This window comes from Salmo salar, unplaced genomic scaffold (assembly GCF_965601325.2).
Source record: "Salmo salar unplaced genomic scaffold, fSalSal1 ptg000257l, whole genome shotgun sequence".
In the NCBI taxonomy this organism is placed as follows: Eukaryota; Metazoa; Chordata; class Actinopteri; order Salmoniformes; family Salmonidae; genus Salmo; species Salmo salar.
Genome location: NW_027675339.1, coordinates 1,682,492 through 1,710,035, shown reverse-complemented (window position 1 = coordinate 1,710,035; position 27,544 = coordinate 1,682,492). Strand labels below are relative to the sequence as shown.

General features: G+C 41.0%; 1 protein-coding gene and 1 long non-coding RNA gene across 3 annotated transcripts in view; one reads left to right on the top strand and one right to left on the bottom strand.

The window, feature by feature from the left end:
- LOC145867291 (uncharacterized) overlaps nt 1-25,345 on the bottom strand; it is a 358,109-nt gene extending 332,764 nt beyond the window's left edge. The window contains exons 1-2 of one of the 2 annotated variants that reach the window (XM_082971362.1): nt 24,772-25,345; nt 8,529-8,693 (exon numbers count right to left, since the gene is read on the bottom strand). In XM_082971362.1, the coding sequence (XP_082827488.1) occupies nt 8,641-8,693; nt 24,772-25,126 (408 nt within the window). In that variant the 5' untranslated portion in view covers nt 25,127-25,345 and the 3' untranslated portion in view covers nt 8,529-8,640. Of the gene's footprint in view, nt 1-8,528; nt 8,694-24,771 lie in introns of those variants that run through there. The other variant, XM_082971363.1, reaches the window with a different exon arrangement.
- On the top strand, nt 18,675-23,403 carry LOC145867299 (uncharacterized). Its single transcript, XR_014383297.1, has 2 exons — nt 18,675-18,799; nt 19,173-23,403. It is a non-coding gene; the product is annotated as an uncharacterized LOC145867299 (long non-coding RNA).
- Nucleotides 25,346-27,544: the final 2,199 nt, after the last annotated feature.

The following is a 27,544-nucleotide window of genomic DNA, read 5'->3' as shown; positions in this document are numbered from 1 at the left end:
CCCTTATAAAACTGACCATCCTACCGATCCTCGACTTCGGCGATGTCATTTACAAAATAGCCTCCAATACCCTACTCAATAAACTGGATGCAGTCTATCACAGTGCCATCCGTTTTGTCACCAAAGCCCCATATACAGTGGGGGAAAAAAGTATTTGATCCCCTGCTGATTTTGTACGTTTGCCCACTGACAAAGAAAGGATCAGTCTATAATTTTAATGGTTTATTTGAACAGTGAGAGACAGAATAACAACAAAAACATCCAGAAAAACTCATGTCAGAAATGTTATAAATTGATTTGCATTTTAATGAGGGAAATAAGTATTTGACCCCCTCTCAATCAGAAAGATTTCTGGCTCCCAGGTGTGTTTTATACAGGTAACGAGCTGAGATTAGGAGCACACTCTTAAAGGGAGTGCTCCTAACCGCAACTTTGCTTCTGGTACGCAAGCTGTTTTCATTAGTTCCCCGCATCCAGTGCAAGCGGGAGGGATTGTTAATTCCGCTACCGAACTGCCCCTAATCAAAACCAAACAAAACGGCCTAAACCCAGCTGTCAGAAAACACAGAAAATGTCACTTTTTTCAATGTGTCAATCACTCTCGATTCATCTGGGACCCACGGGCTAAGCCCAAGGGACTACTATGAGGGCACTGGAACATTCGTAGTGTCATTCCAAAAAGTGATCAAATTCAACATCTACTCACAGACTCCAACCTTACTTCCTCTGCCTCTCAGAGACATGGCTCCATACAAACTCTCCATGTGCTGCTTTGATTGTGCATGGCTACAATGTTTTCAGGAGAAACAGGATTGAAGGAAGAGGAGGGGGTCTGATGATTTACATTAAAGAACATATCCGATGTAAACAAATTGAGTGGTCATGTGATAATGAACTAGAATGTATTGGCCTGAACGTTACACTGTCTCCCCAAATGTCCTTTACCCTTATTGGAATGTATAGACCACCTTCCACCAAAAGTGTGTTTTTTGATCAGTTTAATAACATGCTTAGGGAATGTGATTTTGGGAAGGAGGTCATCTTAATGGGAGATTTTAATATTAATTATGAAGACAAGTCTTGTAGGAAAACCCTCAAACGGATCACTAATACCTTTGACCTTACACAGCTCGTTAAAGGGCCAACCAGGGTGACTTGTTGCTCTAAAACACAGATTGATTTGGTGTTCAGTAATAAACCAGAGAGAGTGACTAAATCATTCAATATGGTTACTGGGCTATCTGATCATAATTTGACACTTATAGCCAGAAAGTTGTCTAAGAGCAGGTTTAAGCTCTCTACTGTTAGAAAGCCGGATCAACTAAGAATACCTAAGAGCGAATTAAACTATTTTGAAAAAGCAATTAATGGAATTAACTGGAATGATCTCTTGTCCTATACAGACGTGGAAGCTGATAGTGAGGTTTTTCTATCCACAATCCAGGCTACAATAAATGGTTTCCTAAAGAAAATCAAATCCAAACCTGGCCAAAAGAGCACTCTTCCTTGGCTAAATGGAAAAATCTGGAAACTGATGAAAGAACGAGATTATGCTCTAAAAACAGCCCTAAAATCCAAATTAGAGCATGACAGACGTAGGTTTACCATGTTGAGAAATAAGGTGATGAAAGAAATCAGACAGGCCAAGGCAAACTTTTTTATTAACATAATTGGTGAGGCAAAGGGAAATTGTAAATTGATCTGGGAGAATCTAAAAAAGTTAACAGGGAAAGACCATAGTAACACCGCAAAAAGACTAGAAATCATGGTGAATAACAATCTAACACAGGATGCAGTCGAAATAGCAATAGCCTTCAATTCCTACTTTATTGACTCTGTCAGGGTACTGACACAGAACCCCTCCACTGGTTTATTGGGCTCAGTGCTAGTGAATGACGCTCAACCTGTCTTCATCATAAGGGAGGTTTCTGAGTCAAAGGTGAACAAGGTGATTAGCTCACTAAAGAACTCTAAATCCAAAGATGTGTTTGGGCTGGACTCTACCTTTCTTAAAAACTACAAAGAGTCACTCATTGGCCCCATTACTAAGGTCACCAACACATCTATTGGTCTGGGGGTGTTTCCAAGGGTATGGAAGTCAGCCATAATAACGGCCATCTTTAAATCGGGCGACCCTGCTGATGTGAGTAACTACAGGTCCATTAGTACACTACCTGTAGTGTCGAAGGTTGTTGAAAAGTGTGTAGCAGAACAACTGATTTCCCACCTCAACAACAGCCCCTTCACATTACACTCCATGCAGTTTGGCTTCAGAGCGAAACACTCCACAGAAAAGGCCAACTGCTTTCTTCTGGAAAATGTGAAGTCCAAGATGGACAAAGGGGGCGTTGTTGGGGCTGTGTTTCTGGACCTAAGGAAGGCTTTCGATACTGTTAACCATGAGATTCTCATCACAAAATTGTCCAAGTTCAACTTTTCCCCCGATGCCTTGAGATGGATGAAATCATACCTTGAAGGCAGAACTCAGTGTGTCAGAGTGAGCAATGAGCTGTCGCCCACTCTTAGTTATGATATGGGCGTGCCCCAAGGGTCAATACTGGGGCCCCTCCTGTTCAGCTTGTACAATAATGATCTGCCTTCCGTCTGCACTGGGTCTGAAGTTCAAATGTATGCAGATGATTCAGTGATATATGTGCATGCAAAGAGCAAACTACAAGCTGCACAAGAACTCACTACTGTAATGGTCCAGGTTACAAAGTGGCTCAGTGACTCGTGTTTGCATCTCAATGTGAAAAAAACAGTTTTCATGTTCTTCACAAAGAGGGCAACAGATGCTACTGAGCCAGTTGTCTATGTGTCAGGGGAGAAGCTCCAGGTGGTATCTGATTTTAAGTACCTTGGAATCATACTTGATTCCAACCTCTCTTTTAAAAAGCATGTGAAAAAGGTCATTCAAATAACCAAATTCAACCTAGCTAATTTCCGATTTATACGAAATTGTTTGACCACAGAGGTAGCAAGACTGTACTTCAAATCGATGATACTCCCCCACTTAACATACTGCTTGACTAGTTGGGCCAAAGCTTGCTATACAACATTAAAACCTATTCAGTCTGTCTACAAACAGGCTCTCAAAGTGCTCGATAGGAAGCCCAATAGCCATCATCACTGTTACATCCTCAGAAAGCATGAGCTCCTGAGTTGGGAAAATCTTGTGCAATACACCGACGCATGGCTTGTATTCAAGATCCTAAATGGCCTAGCTCCCCCTCCACTCAGTATTTTTGTAAAACAGAAAACCCAAACATATGGCAGCAGATCCACAAGGTCTGCCATGAGAGGTGACTGTATAGTTCCCTTATTAAGGAAAAGCACCTTTAGTAAATCCGCTTTCTCTGTGAGAGCGTCCCATGTCTGGAATACACTGCCATCAGACACACATAACTGCACCACATATCACACTTTCACAAATTGCATGAAGACATGGCTAAAGGTCAATCAGATTTGTGAACATAATCCCTAGCTGTGTATTACCACTTTCCATGTTGTCTGTTGTCTGGAGCTTGTGAGGTGTGGAAACACTTTGTTGCTTTTATGGATTTTGTCTTGTTGCTTTTTGTTCTATGTTGCTCTGTCTGTATGCTACGTCTTGCTTGTTCTATGTTGCTCTGTCTGTATGCTATGTCTTGCTTGTTCTATGTTGCTCTGTCTGTATGCTATGTCTTGCTTGTCCTATGTTACTCTGCGTGTGCTCACTGTTCAATGATTGTCTATATTGTAATTGTTTTTAATAACCTGCCCAGGGACTGCGGTTGAAAATTAGCCGGCTGGCTAAAACCGGCACTTTTACTGAAACGTTGATTAATGTGCACTGTCCATGTAAAAATAAAATAAACTCAAACTCAAACTTGTTACCTGTAAAAAAAAAAGACACCTGTCCACAGAAGCAATCAATCAATCAGATTCTAAACTCTCCACCATGGCCAAGACCAAAGAGCTCTCCAAAGATGTCAGGGACAAGATTGTAGACCTACACAAGGCTGGAATGGGCTACACGACCATCGCCAAGCAGCTTGGTGAGAAGGTGACAACATTTGGTGCGATTATTCACAAATGGAAGAAACACAAAAGAACTGTCAATATCCCTCGGCCTGGTGCTCCATGCAAGATCTCACCTCGTGGAGTTGCAATGATCATGAGAACGGTGAGGAATCAGCCCAGAACTCCACGGGAGGATCTTGTCAATGATCTCAAGGCAGCTGGGACCATAGTCACCAAGAAAACAATTGGTAACACACTACGCCGTGAAGGACTGAAATCCTGCAGCGCCCGCAAGGTCCCCCTGCTCAAGAATACATATACATGCCCGTCTGAAGTTTTCCAATGAACATCTGAAAGATTCAGAGGACAACTGGGTGAAAATGTTGTGGTCAGATGAGACCAAAATGGAGCTCTTTGACATCAACTCAACTCACCGTGTTTGGAGGAGGAGGAATGCTGCCTATGACCCCAAGAACACTATCCTCACCGTCAAACATGGAGGTGGAAACATTATGCTTTGGGGGTGTTTTTCTGCTAAGGGGACAGGACAACTTCACTGCATCAAAGGGACGATAGACGGGGCCATGTACCGTCAAATCTTGGGTGAGAACCTCCTTCCCTCAGCCAGGGCATTGAAAATGGGTTGTGGATGGGTATTCCAGCATGACAATGACCCAAAACACACGGCCAAGGCAACAAAGGAGTGGCTCAAGAAGAAGCACATTAAGGTCCTGGAGTGGCCTAGCCAGTCTCCAGACCTTAATCCCATAGAAAATCTGTGGAGGGAGCTGAAGGTTCGAGTTGCCAAACGTCAGCCTCGAAACCTTAATGACTTGGAGAAGATCTGCAAAGAGGAGTGGGACAAAATCCCTCCTGAGATGTGTGCAAACCTGGTGGCCAACTACAAGAAACGTCTGACCTCTGATTGCCAACAAGGGTTTTGCCACCAAGTACTAAGTCATGTTTTGCAGAGGGGTCAAATACTTATTTCCCTCATTAAAATGGAAATAATTGTATAACATTTTTGACATGTGTTTTTCTTGATTTTTTTTTGCTGTTATTCTGTCTCTCACAGTTCAAATAAACCTACCATTAAAATTATAGACTGATCATTTCTTTGTCAGGGTGCAAACGTACAAAATCAGCAGGGGATCAAATACTTTTTCCCCCCACTGTACTACCCACCACTGCGACCTGTACGCTCTCGTTGTCTGGCCCTCGCTTCATACTCGTCGCTAAACCCACTGGCTCCAGTTCATCTACAAGACCCTGCTAGGTAAAGTCCCCCCTTATCTCAGCTCGCTGGTCACCATAGCAGCACCCACCTGTAGCACGCGCTCCAGCAGGTATATCTCTCTGGTCACTCCCAAAGCCAATTCCTCCTTCAGCCGCCTCTTCTTCCAGTTCTCTGCTGCCAATGACTGGAACGAACTACAAAAATCTCTAAAACTGGAAACACTTATCTCCCTCACTAGCTTTAAGCACCAGCTGTCAGAGCAGCTCACAGATTACTGCACCTGTACATAGCCCATCTATAATTTAGCCCAACTAACTCTTCCCCTACTGTATTTATTTATTAAGCTCCTTTGCACCCCATTATTTCTACTTTGCACTTTCTTCCACTGCATATCTACCATTCCAGTGTTTTACTTGCTATATTGGATTTACTTTGTCACCATGGCCTTTATTTGCCTTTACCTCCCTTATTTCACTTCATTTGCTCACATTGTATATAGACTTATTTTTCTACTGTATTATTGACTGTATGTTTCTGTAATACCCTTGTTTGAACCAAGTATTGAGTTTATTTGTTATAATTAATTGGTATTATATTTAAAAGATGACTGAATTGCTCCTAAACTGTAATGTTGTTAATGCATTATGCTTTTTGAAGAAATATTTATTTAATGTATAAGTGAATAGTTTGTTTTACTTTGAAGTTTACGTTTTGACCAATAAGGTCGCTTGTTACGTTGTGGCCAATGGGAGTTGACCTGGTTAACGGGAGGGAAAAAGACGTTGATGAAAGGATGGACGTTTTACCTCAGGACGGTTGGTGAAGAAAAATTATAAAAGAAGACGACAGAACTACAACAAAACCCATAGCTACTAAGACATGAAGGGAAATACATGCTTTATTTAATAAAAGAGTTGTTATAATTTAGTTAAAACTTAGTAAAGACTGAAGCTACCGTCTCGTTGTGGAGGTATTAGCCAGCTAGAGGTTAGCCTAGCATCGTGTGACACCGGGAGATAATTGCTTGGGAAGCTTAACGAGTTCGTGTTGCCATGGGGATATCGGTTACTAAGGAGTACTGTCTGCATGGGTAGCTGTGCTGCCATGGGGATATCGGTTACGGCTAAGGAGTACTGTCTGCATGGGTCGCTGTGCTGCCTTGGACTTGGTGAGGAAACCTGCATGGAACTGCCATACTTCGCTGAGGGAATATCTACCAAGTAGTGAGTAACCACAATGTGAGGTGCTTAATTTGGACACGGGTTGTGAACGACTCATTGGGGTTTATTATTATTTTTTTATTTCTTTTGATGTTGTGTCTGAACATGTATTTGTGTTTGAAAATGTTTTAATACACATATGGAACATTATGTATGTTGCCTTGGTGGAGTCATTAATTGTTTTAATTTAATGCATGGGATGGTTTATCCTGATTCAATAACAGAAACCTATAATCATTTCATCTGAAGTTAATACCCTATTGTCATAACCCTAGATAGTTTACAATAGGAATTCTTATTGGAGATGTCCTTCTCACCTAACATCCCATGCTGCTGAGATACTCTACATATGTTAATGTTGTGAGAGTCATATTCAAGCCTGGTGAGAGGGTTACATTTGTTTAACTCCATGTGTTACTCTGTGTTGTTATATGTGTCGAACTGCTTTGCTTTATCTTGGCCAGGTCGCAATTGTAAATGAGAACTTGTTCTCAACTTGCCTACCTGGTTAAATAAAGGTGAAATAAATAAATAAATTGGTAATGATGAGAGGTTAGCATGTTTTGTTGTAGCCTCAGTTATTGGTAATGGTGAGAGGTTAGCATGTTTTGTTGTAGTCTCTGTTATTGGTAATGGTGAGAGGTTAGCATGTTTTGTTGTATCCTCTGTTATTGGTAATGGTGAGAGGTTAGCATGTTTTGTTGTAGCCTCTGTTATTGGTAATGGTGAGAGGTTAGCATGTTTTGTTGTAGCCTCTGTTATTGATAATGGTGAGAGGTTAGCATGTTTTGTTATAGCCTCTGTTATTGGTAATGGTGAGAGGTTAGCATGTTTTGTTGTAGCCTCTGTTATTGGTGATGGTGAGAGGTTAGCATGTTTTGTTGTATCCTCTGTTATTGGTGAGAGGTTAGCATGTTTTGTTGTAACCTCTGTTATTGGTAATGGTGGGAGGTTAGCATGTTTTGTTGTAGCCTCTGTAATTGGTAATGGTGAGAGGTTAGCATGTTTTGTTGTAGTCTCTGTTATTGGTAATGGTGAGAGGTTAGCATGTTTTGTTGTAGCCTCTGTAACTCTCTCACTCATTATTATTCATGATCTTTCTCAATCATGGTAGTCACAGGCTTGATGTAGTCATTGCAGTCAAAGAATATGGGACCAAATAATAAACTTTTGACTAATTTAATACACTATGAGTGAATTGGTCAGAAAACATATGACTTTTTTAAATAGGGGGACTAGATGCATGAAGTGCTTTCATTTTTCTAAATGGTGAAACAGATATGTATGAAAATATCCTCAAATAAAAGGTGACATTATATACTGTCACCTCATATGAAACATTTGATCTGAAATCCAAAATGTTGGAGTTTAGAGCCACATTTAAAATGTTATCTTCACTGTCGAAATAGATATGTTGTGGACTGTATACTCAATACAATCTAAATCTGATACCTCACTGTCTGTCTTTTGACTGATACTGCTTTTAAACTGGTCTGGTCAGTCTACTCAAATATTTGTACTATACATGTTTCTATCTGCAGGCAAAACTTTGATAATTTGTCATTTATAATATGATACATTAATTTATGAATAGATATGGAAGGTTTCAGGACACTGATATATCTAAATATGTTGAAAAAATATACTGCTACTATTTTCACCACCAAAGAATAGCAGTGTGATTTTAATATGATTTGACTCTTTGCAGGCTGTCAGGCTGTCTAGTCACAGAGGAAGCCTGTGATTCTCTGGCCTCAGTTTTCAGTTCAAACCCCTCACACCTGAGAGAGCTGGACCTGAGTAACAATGACCTGAAGGATTCAGGCGTGAAGCTGCTCTCTGCTGGACTAGGGAATCCCCACTGTAAACTGGAGACTCTGAGGTCAGTATTATCAGATATGAAAGTACTTTATGCATGTAGTTCTCCCATTTGAAAAAGTCGTAATTATTCGGACATATTACTTATAGTGTATTAAAGTAGTCATAAGTTTAGCATGTTGTCCCATATTCCATGCCTGCTGTCACGTTTCTCTAAGACAGAACGCAGAAGCAGACCAGGACAAGGTGAGTAAAATGAAGGTGAGTATTTATTGGTAGTCTTGATGTGTAATTTGAGTGATCCAGGAGACGGAGCGGCAGCGGAAGTGAGTTGATGAGAGTAGATGGGTGGATTCAATGACGTCACTGTATCCACCGACGGCCAGGCAAGGGAGTTGAATGTTCCGGGAGGATGACTGTAGACAGAGTAAACGGGGGGGGGAGTAACCAGTAACAAGAACAAAACAACAAGACTAGCTCAGGAAACATGAGGCTGTTCGTTGCTAACGATCCAGCAGGGAATGGATGTCAGCTCAGGGCTTATGAAGAGGTGATGATCAGGACCAGGTGTGCAGAAGGTTGATGAGATGCAGGTGTAGGGTAATCACTAGATCTCCCGCCTAACTTCGTCGCCTGGCAACCAGATAGGTTTCTGAACGCACCCTTAGACTCCAAACAGAAAACAGTCAGCTCAGGCAGAAACAGACTCAGGAAGCGGGATTCCTGACACCTGCAGTGAGGCTTGTGATTCTACTAACAAAGATCAAACCCCCTCTGTTATTGTTAATGGTGAGAGGTTAGCATGTTTTGTTGTAGCCTCTGTTATTGGTAATGGTGAGAGGTTAGCATGTTTTGTTGTAGCCTCTGTTATTGGTAATGGTGAGAGGTTAGCATGTTTTGTTATAGCCTCTGTTATTGGTAATGGTGAGAGGTTAGCATGTTTTGTTGTAGCCTCTGTTATTGGTAATGGTGAGAGGTTAGCATGTTTTGTTGTAGCCTCTGTTATTGGTAATGGTGAGAGGTTAGCATGTTTTGTTGTATCCTCTGTTATTGGTAATGGTGAGAGGTTAGCATGTTTTGTTGTAGCCTCTGTTATTGGTAATGGTGAGAGGTTAGCATGTTTTGTTGTATCCTCTGTTATTGGTAATGGTGAGAGGTTAGCATGTTTTGTTGTATCCTCTGTTATTGGTAATGGTGAGAGGTTAGCATGTTTTGTTGGAGCCTCTGTTATTGGTAATGGTGAGAGGTTAGCATGTTCTGTTGTAGCCTCTGTTATTGGTAATGGTGAGAGGTTAGCATGTTCTGTTGTAGTCTCTGTTATTGGTAATGGTGAGAGGTTAGCATGTTTTGTTGTATCCTCTGTTATTGGTAATGGTGAGAGGTTAGCATGTTTTGTTGTAGTCTCTGTTATTGGTAATGGTGAGAGGTTAGCATGTTTTGTTGGAGCCTCTGTTATTGGTAATGGTGAGAGGTTAGCATGTTCTGTTGTAGCCTCTGTTATTGGTAATGGTGAGAGGTTAGCATGTTTTGTTGTATCCTCTGTTATTGGTAATGGTGAGAGGTTAGCATGTTTTGTTGTAGCCTCTGTAACTTTCTCACTCATTATTATTGATGATTCATTCATGATTTGTATTAATCATGTTATCATCAGGATTAATTTAGTGTTTATAAACATGTTATCTACTCACTTAGACAGAAAATTATCCAGTCATCATCCACCATTTTATTATTGGGCAAAACACAACCAAAACAAACTGGAAATGCAACCAACTAGTTTACAACCAAACACTAATCTTTTGACTACTTTAACACACTATAAATGAATTGGTCAAAATACTTATGACTTCTTCAAATAGGGGGACTAGATACATAAAGTGCTTTCATTTTTAAACGTGAAACAGATATGTATGAAAATATCCTCAAATAAAAGGTGACATTTTATACTGTCACCTCAAATGAAACATTTGATCTCAAATCCAAAATGTTGGAGTATAGAGCCACATTTAAAATGTTATCTTCACTGTCAAAATAGATATGGTGTGGACTGTATACTCAATACAATCTAAATCTGATAACTCACTGTCTGTCTTTTGACTGATACTGCTTTTAAACTGGTCTGGTCAGTCTACTCAAATATTTGTACTATACATGTTTCTATCTGCAGGCAAAACGTTGATAATCTGTAATTTATATTATGATACATTCATTTATGAATAGATATGGAAGGTTTCAGGACACTGATATATCTGAATATGTTGAAGAAATATACTGCCACTATTTTCACCACCAAAGAATATCAGTGTGGTTTTAATATGATTTGACTCTTTGCAGGCTGTCAGGCTGTCTAGTCACAGAGGAAGGCTGTGCTTCTCTGGTCTCAGCTCTGAGGTCAAACCCCTCACACCTGAGAGAGCTGGACCTGAGTAACAATGACCTGAAGGATTCAGGAGTGAAGCTGCTCTCTGCTGGACTGGAGGAACCACACTGCAGACTAAAGACTCTGAGGTCAGTATTCCTGTAGTTGGTCAACAAGTGATAACTGTTCACCAGATCCACATGTGTTTACCAGACACACATAGTCCACACCATATGTGTTTGGACAGTGAAACTTAAAGTTTTAAATGTGGTGCTATGCTCCAGCATGTATCTTCTCACTTAGACAGAAAACATCCACCATTTTAATATTGTGCAAAACATAACCCAAAACACAACCAAAACAAACTGCAAATGCAACACACGACTTTGAGTCACAAGCTTGATGTAGTTGTTGCATTAAAGGAATATGGGACCAAATACTAAACGTTTGACTATTTTAATACACTATGAGTGATTTGGTCAGAATACTTATGACTTCTTCAAATGGGGGGACTAGATACATAAAGTGCTTTTATTTGTCTAAATGGTGAAACAGATATGAATTAAAATATCCTCAAATAAAAGGTGACATTATATACTGTCACCTCACATGAAACATTTGATCTGAAATCCAAAATGTTAGAGTTTAGAACCACATTTAAATTGTTATCTTCACTGTCAAAATAGATATGGTGTGGACTGTATACTCAATACAATCTAAATCTGATACCTCACTGTCTGTCTTTTGACTGATACTGCTTTTAAACTGGTCTGGTCAGTCTACTCAAATATTTGTATTATACATGTTTCTATCTGCAGGCAAAACTTTGATAATTTGTCATTTCTAATAATGATACATTAATTTATGAATAGATATGGAAGGTTTCAGGAGACTGATGTATCTGAATATGTTAATAAAAATATACTGCTTCTATTTTCACCACCAAAGCATAGCAGTGTGATTTTAATATGATTTGACTCTTTGCAGGCTGTCAGGCTGTGGAGTCACAGAGGAAGGCTGTGCTTCTCTGGTCTCAGCTCTGGAGTCAAACCCCTCACACCTGAGAGAGCTGGACCTGAGTAACAATGACCTGAAGGATTCAGGAGTGAAGCTGCTCTCTGCTGGACTGGGGAATCCCCACTGCAGACTGGAGACTCTGAGGTCAGTATTCCTGTAGTTGGTCAACAAGTGATAACTGTTCACCAGATCCACATGTGTTTACCAGACACACATAGTCCACACCATATGTGTTTGGACAGTGAAGCTTACAGTTTTAAATGTGGTGCTATGCTCCAGCATTTTGGATTTGAGATCGAATGTTTCATATTAGGTGACAGTACAGAATGTCACCTTTTATTTAAAGGTATTCATACATATACAGTCGTGGCCAAAAGTTTTGAGAATGACACAAATATTAATTTTCACAAGTCTACTGCTTCAGTGTCTTTAGATATTTTTGTCAGATGTTACTATGGAATACTGAAGTATAATTACAAGCATTTCATAAGTGTCAAAGGCTTTTATTGACAATCACATGAAGTTGAAGCAATGAGTCAATATTTGCAGTGCTGACCCTTCTTTTTCAAGACCTCTGCAATCCGCCCTGGCATGCTGTCAATTAACTTCTGGGCCACATCCTGACTGATGGCAGCCCATTCTTGCATAATCAATGCTTGGAGTTTGTCAGAATTTGTGGGTTTTTGTTTGTCCACCTGCCTCTTGAGGATTGACCACAAGTTCTCAATGGGATTAAGGTCTGGGGAGTTTCCTGGCCATGGACCCAAAATATCGATGTTTTGTTCCCAGAGCCACTTAGTTATCACTTTTGCCTTATGGCAAGGTGCTCCATCATGCTGGAAAAGGCATTGTTCGTCACCAAACTGTTCCTGACTGGTTGGGAGAAGTTGCTCTCGGAGGATGTGTTGGTACCATTCTTTATTCATGGCTGTGTTCTTAGGCAAAATTGTGAGTGAGCCCACTCCCTTGGCTGAGAAGCAACCCCACACATGAAGGGTCTCAGGATGCTTTACTGTTGGCATGACACAGGACTGATGGTAACGCTCACCTTGCCTTCTCTGGACAAGCTTTTTTCCGGATGCCCCAAACAATCGGAAAGGGGATTCATCAGAGAAAATGACTTTACCCCAGTCCTCAGCAATCCAATCCCTGTACCTTTTTCAGAATATCAGTCTGTCCCTGATGTTTTTCCTGGAGAGAAGTGGCTTCTTTGCTGCCCTTCTTGACACCAGGCCATCCTCCGAAAAACTCACACCTGCCTGCTGCCATTCCTGAGCAAGCTCTGTACTGGTGGTGCCCCGATCCCGCAGCTGAATCAACTTTAGGAGACGGTCCTGGCGTTTGCTGGACTTTCTTGGGCGCCCTGAAGCCTTCTTCACAACAATTGAACCGCTCTCCTTGAAGTTCTTGATGATCCAATAAATGGTTGATTTAGGTGCAATCTTACTGGTAGCAATATCCTTGCCTGTGAAGCCCTTTTTGTGCAAAGCAATGATGACGACACGTGTTTCCTTGCAGGTAACCATGTTTGACAGAGGAAGAACAATGATTCCAATCACCACCCTCCTTTTGAAGCTTCCAGTCTGTTATTCAAACTCAATCAGCATGACAGAGTGATCTCCAGCCTTGTCCTCGTCAACACTCACACCTGTGTTACCGAGAGAATCACTGACATGATGTCAGCTGGTCCTTTTGTGGCAATGTTTTTGGGGGATTCAGTTCATTTGCATGGCAAAGAGGAACTTGGCAATTATTTGCAATTGATCTGATCACTCTTCATAACATTCTCGAGTATACGCAAATTGCCATCATACAAACTGAGGCAGCAGACTTTGTGAAAATTAATATTTGTGTCATTCTCAAAACTTTTGGCCAAGACTGTATTTTTTACCGTTTTAGATATGAAAGCACTTTCGGCATCTAAACTCAGCAAAAAAAGAAACATCCCTTTTTCAGGACCCTGTCTTTCAAAGATAATTCGTAAAAATCAAAATAACTTCACAGATCTTCATTGTAAAGGGTTTAAGCACTGTTTCCCCATGCTTGTTCAATGAACCATAAACAATTAATGAACATGCACCTGTGGAATGGTCCTTAAGACACTAACAGCTTACAGACGGTAGGCAATGAAGGTCACAGTTATGATAACTTAGGACACTAAAGAGGCCTTTCTACTGACTCTGAAAAACACCCAAAGAAAGATGCCTAGAGTCCCTGCTCATCTGTGTGAACGTGCATTAGGCATGCTGCAAGGAGGCATGAGGACTGCAAATGTGGCCAGGGCAATAAATTGCAATGTCCGTACTATGAGACGCCTAAGACAGCGCTACAGGGAGACAGGACGGACAGCTGTTCGTCCTCACAGTGGCAGACCATGTGTAACAACACCTGCGCAGGATCGGTACATCTGAACATCACACCTGCGGGACAGGTACAGGATGGCAACAACTGCCCGAGTTACACCAGGAATGCACAATCCCTCCATCAGTGCTCAGACTGTCCTCAATAGGCTGAGAGAGGCTGGGCTGAGGGCTTGTAGGCCTGTTGTAAGGCAGGTCCTCACCAGACATCACCGGCAACAACGTCGCCTATGGGCACAAACCCACCGTTGCTGGACCAGACAGGACTGTCAAAAAGTGCTCTTCACTGACGAGTCGAGGTTTTGGCTCACCAGGGGTGAGGGTCGGATTCGCGTTTATCGTCGAAGGAATGAGCGTTACACCGAGGCCTGTACTCTGGAGCGGGATTGATTTGGAGGTGGAGGGTCCGTCATGGTCTGGGGCAGTGTGTTACAGCATCACCGGACTGAGCTTGTTGTCATTGCAGGCAATCTCAACGATGTGCGTTACAGGGAAGACATCCTCCTCTCTCATGTGGTACCCTTCCTGCAGGCTCATCCTGACATGACCCTCCAGCATGACAATGCCACCAGCCATACAGCATGTTCTGTGCGTGATTTCCTGCAAGACAGGAATGTCAGTGTTCTGCCATGGCCAGCGAAGAGCCCGAAATCTCAGTCCCATTGAGCACATCTGGGACCTGTTGGATCGGAGGGTGAGGGCTAGGGCCATTCCCCCCAGAAATGTCCAGGAACTTGCAGGTGCCTTGGTGGAAGAGTGGGGTAACATCTCACATCAAGAACTGGCAAATCTGGTGCAGTCCATGAGGAAGAGATGCACTGCAGTTCTTGATGCAGCTGGTGGCCACACCAGATACTGACTGTTACTTTTGATTTTGACCCCCCCCCTTTGTTCAGGGACACATTATTCCATTTCTGTTAGTCACATGTCTGTGGAACTTGTTCAGTTTATGTCTCAGTTGTTGAATCTTGTTATGTTCATACAAATATTTACACATGTTAAGTTTTCTGAAAATAAACGCAAATGACAGTGAGAGGACGTTTCTTTTATTGCTGAGTTTAGTTCTCCCATTTGAAGAAGTCTTAATTATTTGGACAAATTTATTTAATCATAAGTTTAGTATTTAGTCCCATATTCCATGCCTGCAGTGATTACATCAAGCTTGTGATTCTACAAACCTGTTGAATTCATTTACAGTTTGTCTTGGTTGTGTTTTGGATGATGTTTTTCCTAATAGAAACTGAATGGTGAATAATGTCCTGTCATTTTGGAGTCACTTCACTTGTATTGTCAGTAAGAATAGATGTTTCTGAACACTTCTACATTCATGTGGATGCTACCATGATTATGAATAATCAGGAATTAATTGTGAATAATGATGAATGAGCCTCTGTTATTGGTGATGGTGAGAGGTTAGCATGTTTTGTTGTAGTCTCTGTTATTGGTAATGGTGAGAGGTTAGCATGTTTTGTTGTAGCCTCTGTTATTGGTGATGGTGAGAGGTTAGCATGTTTTGTTGTAGTCTCTGTTATTGGTAATGGTGAGAGGTTAGCATGTGTTGTTGTAGCCTCTGTTATTGGTAATGGTGAGAGGTTAGCATGTTTTGTTGTAGCCTCTGTTATTGGTAATGGTGAGAGGTTAGCATGTGTTGTTGTAGCCTCTGTTATTGGTAATGGTGAGAGGTTAGCCTGTTTTGTTGTAGCCTCTGTTATTGGTTATGGTGAGAGGTTAGCATGTTTTGTTGTAGCCTCTGTTATTGGTAATGGTGAGAGGTTAGCATGTTTTGTTGTAGCCTCTGTTATTGGTAATGGTGAGAGGTTAGCATGTTTTGTTGTAGTCTCTGTTATTGGTAATGGTGAGAGGTTAGCATGTTTTGTTGTAGTCTCTGTTATTGGTAATGGTGAGAGGTTAGCATGTTTTGTTGTAGCCTCTGTTATTGGTAATGGTGAGAGGTTAGCATGTTTTGTTGTAGTCTCTGTTATTGGTAATGGTGAGAGGTTAGCATGTTTTGTTGTAGTCTCTGTTATTGGTAATGGTGAGAGGTTAGCATGTTTTGTTGTAGCCTCTGTTATTGGTAATGGTGAGAGGTTAGCATGTTTTGTTGTATCCTCTGTTATTGGTAATGGTGTGAGGTTAGCATGTTTTGTTGTAGCCTCTGTTATTGGTAATGGTGAGAGGTTAGCATGTTTTATTGTAGCCTCTGTTATTGGTAATGGTGAGAGGTTAGCATGTTTTGTTGTAGCCTCTGTTATTGGTAATGGTGAGAGGTTAGCATGTTTTGTTGTAGCCTCTGTTATTGGTAATGGTGAGAGGTTAGCATGTTTTGTTGTAGCCTCTGTTATTGGTAATGGTGAGAGGTTAGCATGTTTTGTTGTAGCTTCTGTAACTTTCTCACTATTATTCATGATTCATTCATGATTTTTCTTAATCATGGCATCATCAGGATGCTTTTAGTAGTGTTTAGAAACATGTTATCTACTCACTTGTAAATAAAATGACTCCAGTCACCATCTGTAATGAACACGATGGGAGACAGAGAGCTGGTTTCAAGTGCAGGGCTCAGCAGGTGTTTATTGTAAAGGACCACAGGTCCAGGGGCAGGCAGAAGATCAAAAAGGGTCCAAAAATGCAACAGGCAGGGAAAAGGCCGTGGTCCGGGAGATCAGGCAATAGGTTGATAACAGGAAATCCAATAGGCTAAGGTACAGGCAGGGAATAGGTTGATAACAGGAAATCCAATAGGCTAAGGTACAGGCAGGGAATAGGTTGATAACAGGAAATCCAATGGGCTAAGGTACAGGCAGGGAATAGGTTGATAACAGGAAATCCAATGGGCTAAGGTACAGGCAGGGAATAGGTTGATAACAGGAAATCCAATGGGCTAAGGTACAGGCAGGGAATAGGTTGATAACAGGAAATCCAATGGGCTAAGGTACAGGCAGGGAATAGGTTGATAACAGGAAATCCAATGGGCTAAGGTACAGGCAGGGAATAGGTTGATAACAGGAAATCCAATGGGCTAAGGTACAGGCAGGGAATAGGTTGATAACAGGAAATCCAATGGGCTAAGGTACAGGCAGGGAATAGGTTGATAACAGGAAATCCAATGGGCTAAGGTACAGGCAGGGAATAGGTTGATAACAGGAAATCCAATGGGCTAAGGTACAGGCAGGGAATAGGTTGATAACAGGAAATCCAATAGGCTAAGGTACAGGCAGGGAATAGGTTGATAACAGGAAATCCAATGGGCTAAGGTACAGGCAGGGAATAGGTTGATAACAGGAAATCCAATGGGCTAAGGTACAGGCAGGGAATAGGTTGATAACAGGAAATCCAATGGGCTAAGGTACAGGCAGGGAATAGGTTGATAACAGGAAATCCAATGGGCTAAGGTACAGGCAGGGAATAGGCAAAAGGCGTCGTTAGGGAGGCAGGGAGGCAGGCAAAAACTATCATACACGGGAGGAGTAAATTAAAGGAAACTCAGCGCTCCGAATAGCCGTGTGTCGCAAATCAAACATTACATCACAATGATGGGGGTGCAAAGAACTGAACTAAATAGAGTTTGATAATGACATACAGGTGTGTGAACAGGTGATCAGAATTCAGGTGACTGGGATCTGGAGAGTGAGCTGCGTTCAGGGGGATCTACGTGTTTGAGAGTGTGAGCTGGAAGCAGACGTTACACCATCCACCATTTTAATATTGGGCAAAACACAACCCAAAACACAACCAAAACAAACTGAAAAATCAATCAACGAGTTTGAGTCACAAGCTTGATGTAGTCGCTGCGTTCAAGGAATATCGGATCAAATACTCAACTTGTGACTACTTTAAGCCACTATGAGTGAATTGGTCAGAAAACATATGACTTCTTTAAATAGGGGGACTAGATACATAAAGTGCTTTCATTTTTCTAAATAATGAAACAGATATGTATGAAAATATCCTCAAATAAAAGGTGACATTATATACTGTCACCTCATATGAAACATTTGATCTGAAATCCAAAATGTTAGAGTTTAGAACCACATTTAAATTGTTATCTTCACTGTCAAAATAGATATGGTGTGGACTGTATACTCAATACAATCTAAATCTGATACCTCACTGTCTGTCTTTTGACTGATACTGCTTTTAAACTGGTCTGGTCAGTCTACTCAAATATTTGTACTATATATGTTTCTATCTGCAGGTAACACATTGATAATTTGTAATTTATAATATGATACATTCATTTCTGAATAGATATGGAAGGTTTCATGACTGATATATCTGAATATGTTGAAGAAATATACTGCCACTATTTTCACCACCAAAGAATATCAGTGTGATTTTAATATGATTTGACTCTTTGCAGGCTGTCAGGCTGTCTAGTCACAGAGGAAGCCTGTGCTTCTCTGGTCTCAGCTCTGAGGTCAAACCCCTCACACCTGAGAGAGCTGGACCTGAGCTACAATCACCCAGGAGACTCAGGAGTCAGACTGCTCTCTGCTGGACTGGAGGATCCACACTGCAGACTGGAGAAACTCAAGTATGTGGAGGGTTTATGTCAATGTTCATATCAGACATGTTTGACTTTTCAGGCTAGTTAATACAAACATTCTGACCACCACTTGGACAAAGCTATATGCTGACTGTGTGTGTGTCGTGTGTGTGTGTGTGTGTGTGTGTGTGTGTGTGTGTGTGAGAGTTCAGGTGTATCCCTCAATGACTGTCTGTTCTTCTGCTTACCGCTACAGTGTGGAACATGGTGGAGAGAACAGAATGAAACCTGGACTTAGAAAATGTGAGTGTTGACTGCTGTGAAGAATATGACTAAGAATAAGTCTTAATTCAAGTTAAGTCAAAGACCACCATCATTACTGACTTGGTCATATTAAATATCAGCTGTAGTTCTACAGAAGCACAAATCAGGGACACCAACGTTTACAAATAGTTGATGTGTGTGTGTGTGTGTGTGTGTGTGTAATTAATGTGAATAAGTGTGTTTTATATTACCATACAGTATAACATATGATCATTCAACAAGTCTCAAGTTACCTTAACTTCTCCTTTTGATACCTAGAAACATCTACATTAAATGAATTAGTGAAAAGTGAGTTAACATTCTAATGTGAATGATGATGATTTCTAATATTGTGTCTGGTTTCATCCATCAGATGTCTGTGATCTCACACTGGACCCAAACACAGTAAACAGACTCCTCTCTCTGTCTGAGGAGAACAGAAAGGTGACTTGTAGGAGAGAGGAGCAGCCGTATCCTGATCACCCAGAGAGATTTGAGGACTGGGGACAGGTGCTGTGTAGAGAGGGTCTGACTGGGCGCTGTTACTGGGAGGTAGAGTGGAGTGGGATAATGGGGGCTGATATAGGAGTGACATATAAAGGAATCAACAGGAGAGGAGTGGTTAAGGACTGTTGTCTTGGATACAATGACAAGTCCTGGAGTCTGTTCTGCTATGACAACAGTTACTCTGCCAGGCATAATAATAACTCCACTACCATAGACGTCCCCTCCTCCAGATCCCACAGAGTAGGAGTGTATCTGGACTGGTCAGCCGGCACTCTGTCCTTCTATAGAGCCTCCTCTGACACACTGACCCACCTGATCACATTCACCTCCACATTCACTGAGCCCCTCTATCCAGGGTTTAGGGTTTATTATGTTGACTCTTCAGTGTCCCTGAAATAATAACTGGACACACACACACACACACACACACACACACACACACACACACACACACACACACACACACACACACACACACACACACACACACACACACACACACACACACACAAACACACAAACTGGACACACGCACACACTGGACACACGCACACACTGGACACAGACACACACACACACTGGACACACACACACACACTGGACACACACACACACACACACACACAGGACACACACACACACACCAACACACTGGACACACACTGGACACACACACACACTGAACATACACACAGGACACACACACACACACTGGATATACACACACTCAACACACACACACACACTGGAAACAAATTGGACACACACACACTGGACACAAAATGCACACACACTCACAGACATTCTGGACACACACACACACACACTGGACACAAACTGGACACACACATAAACATACACTCAACACACACACACACTGAACACACACACAAACACTGGGCACATACTCACACACACTGGACACACACACACTCTGGACATACACACACACACTTGACACACACACACACACACACTGAACACACACACAAACACTGGGCACATACTCACACACACTGGACACACACACACACACACACACTCTGGACATACACACACACACACTTGACACAGACACTGGACACACACACACATTTTGGACACACACACTCACACACACACACACAGGACACACACACACACTGGACACAAACTGGACACACACATATACACACACACTGAACACACACACACTGAACACACACACACTGAACACACACACACACTGAACACACACACACACTGAACACACACACACACTGGGCACATACTCACACACACTGGACACACACACACTCTGGACACACACACACACTTGACACAGACACTGGACACACACACACGCACTGGACAGGTCCCCCTCTCCATGTAATCTGATTCATTATGATCTAGGATCAGGTCCCCCCTCTCCATGTAATCTGATTCATTATGATATAGGATCAGGTCCTCCTCTCCATGTAATCTGATACACGTACATACATACATACACACTGTATATATACACGTACATACATACATACACACTGTATATATACACGTACATACATACATACACACTGTATATATACACGTACATACATACATACACACTGTATATATATACACGTACATACATACACACTGTATATATATACACGTACATACATACATACACACTGTATATATATACACGTACATACATACATACACACTGTATATATATACACGTACATACATACATACACACTGTATATATATACACGTACATACATACATACACACTGTATATATATACACGTACATACATACATACACACTGTATATATATACACGTACATACATACATACACACTGTATATATATACACGTACATACATACATACACACTGTATATATATACACGTACATACATACATACACACTGTATATATATACACGTACATACATACACACTGTATATATACACGTACATACATACACACTGTATATATATACATACATACATACATACACACTGTATATATATACATACATACATACACACTGTATATATATACATACATACATACACACTGTATATATATACAGAAATCCACTGTTTATTTGAGGTAAAAAGGGATGACCAGAGAGTACCCATGAAGTTGTACAACATTTGACAAGACAGTCAAGACCTAAGCAGTGTGCCAGATGACCTTTGGCCTCCAATATAGGCCCCTTTCTGTGTTTGCTAAAATTGCAGCGATGCACACGCAATTTGGTTGTAGAAACTCCTCCATTCTAATGAGGAAACCACTAGTTATGGATGTAGTATATCTGGTAATGAGGAAACCACTAGTTATGGATGTAGTATATCTGGTCATGAGGAAACCACTAGTTATGGATGTAGTATATCTGGTCATGAGGAAACCACTAGTTATGGATGTAGTATATCTGGTCATGAGGAAACCACTAGTTATGGATGTAGTATATCTGGTAATGAGGAAACCACTAGTTATGGATGTAGTATATCTGGTCATGAGGAAACCACTAGTTATGGATGTAGTATATCTGGTAATGAGGAAACCACTAGTTATGGATGTAGTATATCTGGTAATGAGGAAACCACTAGTTATGGATGTAGTATATCTGCTAATGAGGAAACCACTAGTTATGGATGTAGTATATCTGGTAATGAGGAAACCACTAGTTATGGATGTAGTATATCTGGTAATGAGGAAACCACTAGTTATGGATGTAGTATATATGGTCATGAGGAAACCACTAGTTATGGATGTAGTATATCTGGTCATGAGGAAACCACTAGTTATGGATGTAGTATATCTGGTAATGAGGAAACCACTAGTTATGGATGTAGTATATCTGGTAATGAGGAAACCACTAGTTATGGATGTAGTATATCTGGTAATGAGGAAACCACTAGTTATGGATGTAGTATATCTGCTAATGAGGAAACCACTAGTTATGGATGTAGTATATCTGGTAATGAGGAAACCACTAGTTATGGATGTAGTATATCTGGTAATGAGGAAACCACTAGTTATGGATGTAGTATATCTGGTAATGAGGAAACCACTAGTTATGGATGTAGGATATCTGGTAATGAGGAAACCACTAGTTATGGATGTAGTATATCTGCCTGGAGCAAAAATGGTGAGCGAAGATGATCGTTTTTCACAATGTATTCTGAATATTACAGCGCACTATCAGGACAAGATCAGGAGTGCTACTCAAGTAAACTCACATTAAGTTCTGTCTATTCACTAATTCACCACCGTGGGGAAAACTCAGGAGAGTTCTCATAGGCTGACAGCAAAAATAGCCTCCATTTACAGGTTGCATATGAGTGCATTTCACATTACTTTTGGATTATAATTGTAAGGCTCGTTTGAACCTCCTGCTTAATATGTTTGTGTTATTGTCGCAAATCAACTGCTTTACACTTAAAAAACACTTCAACCAGTAAAATGCTCTTTGGCTAGCTTTAACATCAGCCTGACAATGAGGGTTTGTACACTAAGTGTTTAACAAATTGGCCCATAACTTCACCTAACAATAACATAGACCTACTGTAGGACCCATAACTTTATCTAACAACGACATAGACGTAGGACTATAAATCATTTAATATTTCAGGTGAAACATGGACACTAAAATGTCTGTCGTGACGTTTCATAACCTGATCACCAGATAATTTTGTGAATAATCCCACTAGGCTACTCTGTAATGTGTTGTCATTCTAAATGTCCTGAATAAAGGAAAATAGCTCTGTGTGTTGTACAATAGCCTATCCATCAAGGAACAGTTCTCTACACATTATGAGCAAAGTAGGGATGTTGGATCCAACGTGGAGTGTATCTCTGTGCACAAACAGAGTAATGAGACCCTACTGTAAATCAGCCAGACAGTAACACATTATAAACATCGATTTGTTTGGGATGTTGGATCCAACGTGGAGCACGGCATAACTGTCTTTACCAGAGTAATGAATGAAGAAGCACTTTGGTTGTTGTTGCATGTCGTGATGTTTGTCATGTGACTGTCATTCAGAAAATGATTTCGTGGATCAGCTGATGATAGTTGAACATGTGACTGTAAATAAACAGCTACAGTATTAAGAATTATGTGTAATTATTGAAGAACCACGTTAATGACAGTATCCATTTGGGTGTTGTCAATAAAGTTAAGGTGACTCTTGGTTAGAACCATTGGATTTAGCAAACTCTGAAATGATTTAGGATTTCTGTGCCCATGAAAACTGTTTTTCCAGCGTAACATAAGGAGACACTAAATGTTACGTAGGTAGAGAGCATTTCAGAGATCTGAATACAAAAAACTGTCCTAACAGGACAATAACCCAAACCACAAGGCCAAATCTACACTGGAGGAGCTTACCAAGATGACATTGAATGTTCCTGAGTGGCCTAGTTACAGTTTGGACTTAAATCGTCTTTAAAATCTATAGCAAGACTTGAAAATGGCTTTCAAGCAATGATCAACAACCAACTTGACAGAACAGGAAGGATTTTAAAAAGAATAATGAATATTCACATGAAGATCAGTCGCCTATTGGATGACATCACGACTTCCCATCAAGCCAACTCCTTGAAGGCCTTACTATGACATCACTCACTCCTTCTAGTTTGCAGTTGTTAAAAAAACACTATTTTGCTCAAAACATTTATTTGTTTCCCTTTAGTGTGTTTATACTTTACTGTATTTATATATCACTTTTCAACAGGAAAAGTTAAAAAATCCCTGGAGGACGTCATGAACAATTCATACAGTACAAAAACATATTCAAGTGTAGAATGCCCTTTTAAAATCACACATTAGTTCAACAACTGCAGAGTTTGTGTCCCTGTTTTATAAGATAGTACTCACTGTATTTACTGGTGTTAACCAGAACAATGTCCCTGTTTTATAAGATAGTACTCACTGTATTTACTGGTGTTAACCAGATCAATGTCCCTGTTTTATTAGATAGTACTCACTGTATTTACTGGTGTTAATCAGATCAATGTCCCTGTTTTATTAGATAGTACTCACTGTATTTACTGGTGTTAATCAGATCAATGTCCCTGTTTTATTAGATAGTACTCACTGTATTTACTGGTGTTAACCAGATCAATGTCCCTGTTTTATAAGATAGTACTCACTGTATTTACTGGTGTTAATCAGATCAATGTCCCTGTTTTATTAGATAGTACTCACTGTATTTACTGGTGTTAACCAGATCAATGTCCCTGTTTTATTAGATAGTACTCACTGTTTTTACTGGTGTTAATCAGATCAATGTTCCTGTTTTATTAGATAGTACTCACTGTATTTACTGGTGTTAATCAGATCAATGTCCCTGTTTTATTAGATAGTACTCACTGTATTTACTGGTGTTAACCAGATCAATGTCCCTGTTTTATAAGATAGTACTCACTGTATTTACTGGTGTTAATCAGATCAATGTCCCTGTTTTATTAGATAGTACTCACTGTATTTACTGGTAATAATCAGTTCTCCAGTCTTCTCTTCTTCGTCCTCCTCTAATGTGACAGTAATCTCCCCCTCTTCATCCTTTATTCCAAAAACGTCTTCATCTTTCACTTCATCCTCCACTCCAAAAACTGCATCTTCCTCCTCTTTCACTCTGAACGCGTCTTCCTCTTCTTTAACTGTAACGTCTTTCTCTTCTTCTTTCACGGTAACAGCCTCACCATCTACTTCTTGTTTTACTGTGACATCCTCCTCTTCCTTCTCCTCTTTCACGACAACGTTCAGCCCCAGAGCTTCTTTCTCCGTCCAACAGACCTCCTCTTTAGCAGGAGGAGAGTAGCTTAGTGAGCGCATGGTCGGGGATGTTAGCTAGCTAGGCTAATGCTAATTTAACCAGCCAGATAGTTGACTTACAACGTAAATATGAAATTAAATGGGGTAGCTAGTTGTTTCCACATAAGTATGTTTAAATCATAGTGGCAATTAAACCACGAAATTGTCTAAAGAACTTGAATGTTCCGACTTTGTCAGCTAGCGAGCTACCGAGGTGGCTGCAGTTGTTGAAGAAGCGTTCTGTCCACTAGATTATACGTCACACTAGAAACATCGCCTGAAAGACACATATCGCCATCTGCTGTCTGGAGGGAGGAAACGCAGTTGAGGAGTGAAAACTTTTTTTATTCTTCATTGAATTATAATACACTGCTCAAAAAAATAAAGGGAACACTTAAACAACACAATGCAAGTCAATCACACTTCTGTGAAATCAAACTGTCCACTTAGGAAGCAACACTGATTGACAATAAATTTCACATGCTGTTGTGCAAATGGAATAGACAACAGGTGGAAATTATAGGCAATTAGCAAGACACCCCCAATAAAGAAGTGGTTCTGCAGGTGGGAACAACAGACCACTTCTCAGTTCCTATGCTTCCTGGCTGATGTTTTGGTCACTTTTGAATGCTGGCGGTGCTTTCACTCTAGTGGTAGCATGAGACGGAGTCTACAACCCACACAAGTGGCTCAGGTAGTGCAGCTCATCCAGGATGGCACCTCAATGCGAGCTGTGGCAAGAAGGTTTGCTGTTTCTGTCAGCGTAGTGTCCAGAGCATGGAGACGCTACCAGGAGACAGGCCAGTACATCAGGAGACGTGGAGGAGGCCGTAGGAGGGCAACAACCCAGCCATTTGCCAGAGAACACCAAGATTGGCAAATTCGCCACTGGTGCCTTGTGCTCTTCACAGATGAAAGCAGGTTCACACTGAACACGTGACAGACGTGACAGAGTCTGGAGACGCCGTGGAGAACGTTCTGCTGCCTGCAACATCCTCCAGCATGACCGGTTTGGCGGTGGGTCAGTCATGGTGTGGGGTGGTATTTCTTTGGGGGGCCGCACAGCCCTCCATGTGCTCGCCAGAGGTAGCCTGACTGCCATTAGGTACCGAGATGAGATCCTCAGACCCCTTGTGAGACCATATGCTGGTGCGGTTGGCCCTGGGTTCCTCCTAATGCAAGACAATGCTAGACCTCATGTGGCTGGAGTGTGTCAGCAGTTCCTGCAAGAGGAAGGCATTGATGCTATGGACTGGCTCGCCCGTTCCCCAGACCTGAATCCAATTGAGCACATCTGGGACATCATGTATCGCTCCATCCACCAACGCCACATTGCACCACAGACTGTCCAGGAGTTGGCGGATGCTTTAGTCCAGGTCTGGGAGGAGATCCCTCAGGAGACCATCCGCCACCTCATCAAGAGCATGCCCAGGCGTTGTAGGGAGGTCATACAGGCACGTGGAGGCCACACACACTACTGAGCCTCATTTTGACTTGTTTTAAGGACATTACATCAAAGTTGGATCAGCCTGTAGTGTGGTTTTCCACTTTAATTTTGAGTGTGACTCCAAATCCAGACCTCCATGTGTTGATAAATTGGATTTCCATTGATTATTTTTGTGTGATTTTGTTGTCAGCACATTCAACTATGTAAAGAAAAAAGTATTTAATAAGATTATTTCTTTCATTCAGATCTAGGATGTGTTGTTTAAGTGTTCCCTTTATTTTTTTGAGCAGTATATATCAAATTAACCTGAAATATTACTCAACATCCCCCGCTGGTGGTGAAGAAGTATAATCCACCTAAACTAACAGTACGGGGCTGATAAACTGGCTGGTGTTCATGAGTTTATAAAACACATACTTTATACATGTCATAAATTACCTGCATTGATGAGACACACAGTGTGGATGAATGATCAGTAGGCGACAGGATATAAATAGCTCTCCTAAAGAAGATGCAGTGTGGATGAATGATCAGGATATAAATAGCACTCCTAAAGAAGATGCAGTGTGGATGAATGATCAGGATAAAAATAGCACTCCTAAAGAAGATGCAGTGTGGATGAATGATCAGGATATAAATAGCACTCCTAAAGAAGATGCAGCGTGGATGAATGATCAGTAGTGACAGGATATAAATAGCACTCCTAAAGAAGATGCAGTGTGGATGAATGATCAGGATATAAATAGCACTCCTAAGATGAGGCATTTTCCAGTTTGCTACCAACTTGAAAGAGGGAACTTTAGCATAAAACCCACATGGAAAACTGAGATTCATCAAATTACATATAAAGAGAGGCCAACAGAAGTTACTAAAACATAAATTGCTAATTTATGATGTAAAAGTTGGATTTTATGATGTAATGTCAACTTCATACATTTCTATCCCAGGACCACTCAATTTCCAATTTCTCCAAAAAATCTGCTGTGGGTTAC